The sequence below is a fragment of the Neomonachus schauinslandi genome, chromosome 5 (genome assembly GCF_002201575.2).
Source record: "Neomonachus schauinslandi chromosome 5, ASM220157v2, whole genome shotgun sequence".
NCBI classification, from domain to species: domain Eukaryota; kingdom Metazoa; phylum Chordata; class Mammalia; order Carnivora; family Phocidae; genus Neomonachus; species Neomonachus schauinslandi.
The window spans coordinates 121,551,788-121,555,426 of record NC_058407.1 but is presented as its reverse complement, the minus strand read 5'-3'; the positions used below and the strand labels follow the sequence as shown (position 1 = coordinate 121,555,426).

Here is a 3,639-nt window from a genome sequence, read left to right as displayed (position 1 = left end):
CACACACACACACACACACACACACACACACACACACACACACACACACCCCATCTTGCCCAGCACCTAAGAAAGGCTACACAGCAGGGACATTAAGAGTGTGGGATTCTGGATCCACATGGCCTGGGTCTGACTCCGGGATCCACAATTTGCCAACCCTGTGACTCTGGACAATTTACTTCATCTCTCTGTGCCTCAATTTCCTCAACTATGAAATGAAGATAATCATAGTTTCTCTTAGTAGTTTTTAAGGATTAAGTGAGCTAGTAAATGTAAAGTGCCTAGATCAATATCTGGCCCATAAAAACATTCACTAAGTGTTGTCTATCTTTATTACTATTAGCATTATTATTACTTTTACCTATTACCTACAGTATGGGGCTCATGAAGGAAAGATCAGATCAGCTACAGAAAAATTAAGAAATTATAATTTCTTGGGGTGCCTGGGTGGTACAGTCAGTTAAGTGTCCAACTCCTGGTTTTGGCTCAGGTCCTGATCTCAGGGTCATGGGATCAAGCCCCACTTAGAGCTCTGAGCTCAGTGGGGAGTTCTGCTTGAGAATCTTTCTCCCTCTCCCTCTGCCTCTCTCTCTCTCTCAGATAAATAAATAAATCTTTAAAATAAATTATAATCTCTCCCCATAATCAAGTAGTATAGATTAAAATTTGTACCCTGTTACATAAATAATTAAAATCATAAATGATAAAGGGGATATAAAATAAATCAGACAGGTTTTAAAAAACATACCAGAATGGTATAAAAAAAATATTTAAATCAGATTCAGAAAAACACATGAATTACCTATATTAGCTCAAGAAGTATGCAAAGTAGAAAAGAAGTATGCCAAAAGAAATTGAAAAATTCATCAAAGAATTACCTCAAAAAGGCCTAGGACCAGGTAATTCAATTAGTGCATTCTTTCAAAATTTCCCCAAGTGGCAACGCCAAAATGAATAACAAACAGTACCAAGGCCAGGAAAAAGATGGAATGCTCCCCAGGTCACTGGAAAGCTATGCTATCTCTAGTATACAAACCTGCATCACATAAAACTAGAGGCCACTATTTTTCTCAAAAGCTTTGTTACTCTAGGATTTCTTAGTGCCTCTAACAGGCTGTAAAATCCTAATAGGAGGACTGTGGGAGATTATTCCTGCACCTCAAGATTTCTTCCAGGCTCCCCCAGACCTTTCTTAGGACTATGCCATACAGAAGCTTGGGATCGTGCAATCGGTGGATTAAGAAGGTCCAAGAGCCAAGAGGATACAGAAGGAAGCATAGAAAAAAGGATTCGCAAGAGATGAGCAGAGGAAAACAGACAGTACACAAAATTGCAGTAATAATAGCATTGCTGAGGCATGAAACAGTACATTCTTCTGGTGAAAATGTAAATTCAATCAACTCTTCCAGGATGTAATTGGCCCTATGTGTTTGGAACCTATAATGTATATACTCTTCAACCTAATAATACGACTTCTATCACTCCATCCTGGAGAATTCATTTAATAGGAAGATAAGGATTTACATACAAGGATGCACTTAATAGAATTATTAACAGGGGCACCTGGGGGGCTCAGTTGGTTAGGCGTCTGCCTTCCGCTCAGGTCATGATCCCAGGGTCCTGGGATCGAGCCCCGGGTGGGGCTCCCTGCTCTGCGGGAAGCCTGCTTCTCCCTCTCCCACTCCCCCTGCTTGTGTTCCCTTCTCTCGCTGTGTCTCACTCTGTCAAATAAATAAAATCTTTAAAAAAAAAAAAGAATTATTAACAGCAAATAAAACAAAAACCAAACAGGAAACAGTCTAAATGCCTAGGGCTACAGTTAAATAGATGGCACATTCATATGATGAACAATTAAAAGCAATGTTTGGGAGAGGGGTTAATGACATGTGTTTGTCTAATTTTTTAGGAAAAAAAAAGGTAGACCACAAACTACAAAGTATAATCTTAAAATATATGTAGGTAGGAAAAACTACTGGAAGAATATAGACCAAAGCCTTAATATGATCTGTGGGTGGCAGAGCTCTGAGTGAATATTTTTTAATACATTTCTCATATTATCTAACTTTCTGCAACAAGCACGTATTACTTTTATAATTCGAAAGAAAGATAAAAACCAAGTAATTATTGCACACGGATAAATACTCCTATGAGTGAAAAAGAACAGTTTTTAAGTCTCCATTCACTAAGGACAAAAAGAGTCTCAACGTTGTGCACAGAATTCTGCCAAACGTGAATCTTACACGGGTGCGCTGTAAAGCATAAAGACAAAAAGCAAACCAACCGAATCCCTCTGCAGACAGGCTGAGCTGCCTCTCTCAAGGGTTTTCAACACACGGTTACCGAGAAGGGGCCTCAGCACCCATTTTTTTTGCAAAGTGCAGCTGTTTGAGTATCTCCCTTGGTTCAAAGAACCTCTATGTGGAAGTACGGGCTTTACAAGGGAGGTTGAGGCAGTGTGAGGAGTTACACACACACAGTGTTACACACACACACATATACACACACACACACATATACACACACACACACACACACACTTCAGACACCCAAGCGCACTCAATCCTGCGGTCCCAGCCAGACAGCTGAAAGCGAGCCCTGCGGCGGCAGCCGCACCGCAGCCGCGCCCCATCCGCGCCCGGCAGCCGCCGAGCCCCCTCCCGCCGGCCGCCCGGCGCCGCAGGTACCTGTTCGTGGGGCGCGGTAGCTGGGTCGCGGGGCTCCGGAGCGTCCTCAGCGCGGCGGGAGTGCCGCGCGCTGTGTCCCTGCTCTCCTCCACCAGGAGCCTGCGCCGCCAGGAAGAAAACTAAGTTGTTAGACCTGGCTGGCAGGCTCGGCAGTCGCAGCGCGCTCGCACCTGGCCGGGGCGTCCTCGCGCGCCCCGGCGCCCCCGGCAGCTCCCAAACCCCGGAGTTTGAAGCCGCTTAGGGCGGGAAGGAAGGGAAAGCACGGACCAGAACGGCGAGCCCGAGAGACCGCCGGGGGCCCGACGGCGGGTCCCGCTCCGCAGCGACGCCCGCCGGAGCCCTCACAACCCCTCTCCGCCGCAGCCGCCGCCCACCCGGTCCCAGCGTCGCCCCTCGGTCACCCCCGCCCCGGCCAGTCCTGCCTCCTGGACGCCCCCTTCCCGGCCTGCCCTCGTGCGACCGCCGCCCGTCGGCTTCCCTTCGCCGCGGCCCCAAAGTCGGCGCCCGGAGTGGGGCGGCCGGGCGGCGGGGGAGCCCCGGGGCGCGCGCGGAAGGCGGGGGGCGGCCCGGGCGCGGCGGGTGGGTTACCTGGAGCGGGCGGGCGCGTCGGTGGAGCACCAGAGCAGGCGCAGCAGCAGCAGCAGCAGCAGGCTGGCGAGCAGAGCGAGCAGCGCGCCCCCCGGCCGCATCCTGAGCCCCACGCACGGCCGCCGCCGCCCCCCCGGCGAAGCGCAGCCCGGCCGGCCCGACTAGCCGCTCCCGCCGCCGCCGCAGCCACGCACACCTCCAGTGTTCAAAGGCGGCGGGGAGGGGCGACGACGGTGCGCGGCGCGGGCCCGCACTCCCGGGCGCCCCGGGCCAGCCTTGCACGGTGTGCGGCGGGCAAAGGGAGAAGGCGTGGGCCGGCTCTCGCCTTCTCGCGCCCGGCCCCGGACCGCTGAGCTCGGCGCTCGGG

General features: G+C 51.1%; 1 protein-coding gene across 1 annotated transcript in view; it reads right to left on the bottom strand.

Moving 5' to 3' along the window:
* ST8SIA6 (ST8 alpha-N-acetyl-neuraminide alpha-2,8-sialyltransferase 6) overlaps positions 1-3,373 on the bottom strand; it is a 133,979-nt gene extending 130,606 nt beyond the window's left edge. Inside the window, exons 1-2 of the mRNA XM_021696775.1 lie at positions 3,273-3,373; positions 2,685-2,783 (exon numbers count right to left, since the gene is read on the bottom strand). Coding sequence (XP_021552450.1) covers positions 2,685-2,783; positions 3,273-3,373 — 200 coding nt within the window. The remainder of the gene's footprint in view (positions 1-2,684; positions 2,784-3,272) is intronic.
* Between the last annotated feature and the right edge of the window lie 266 nt (positions 3,374-3,639).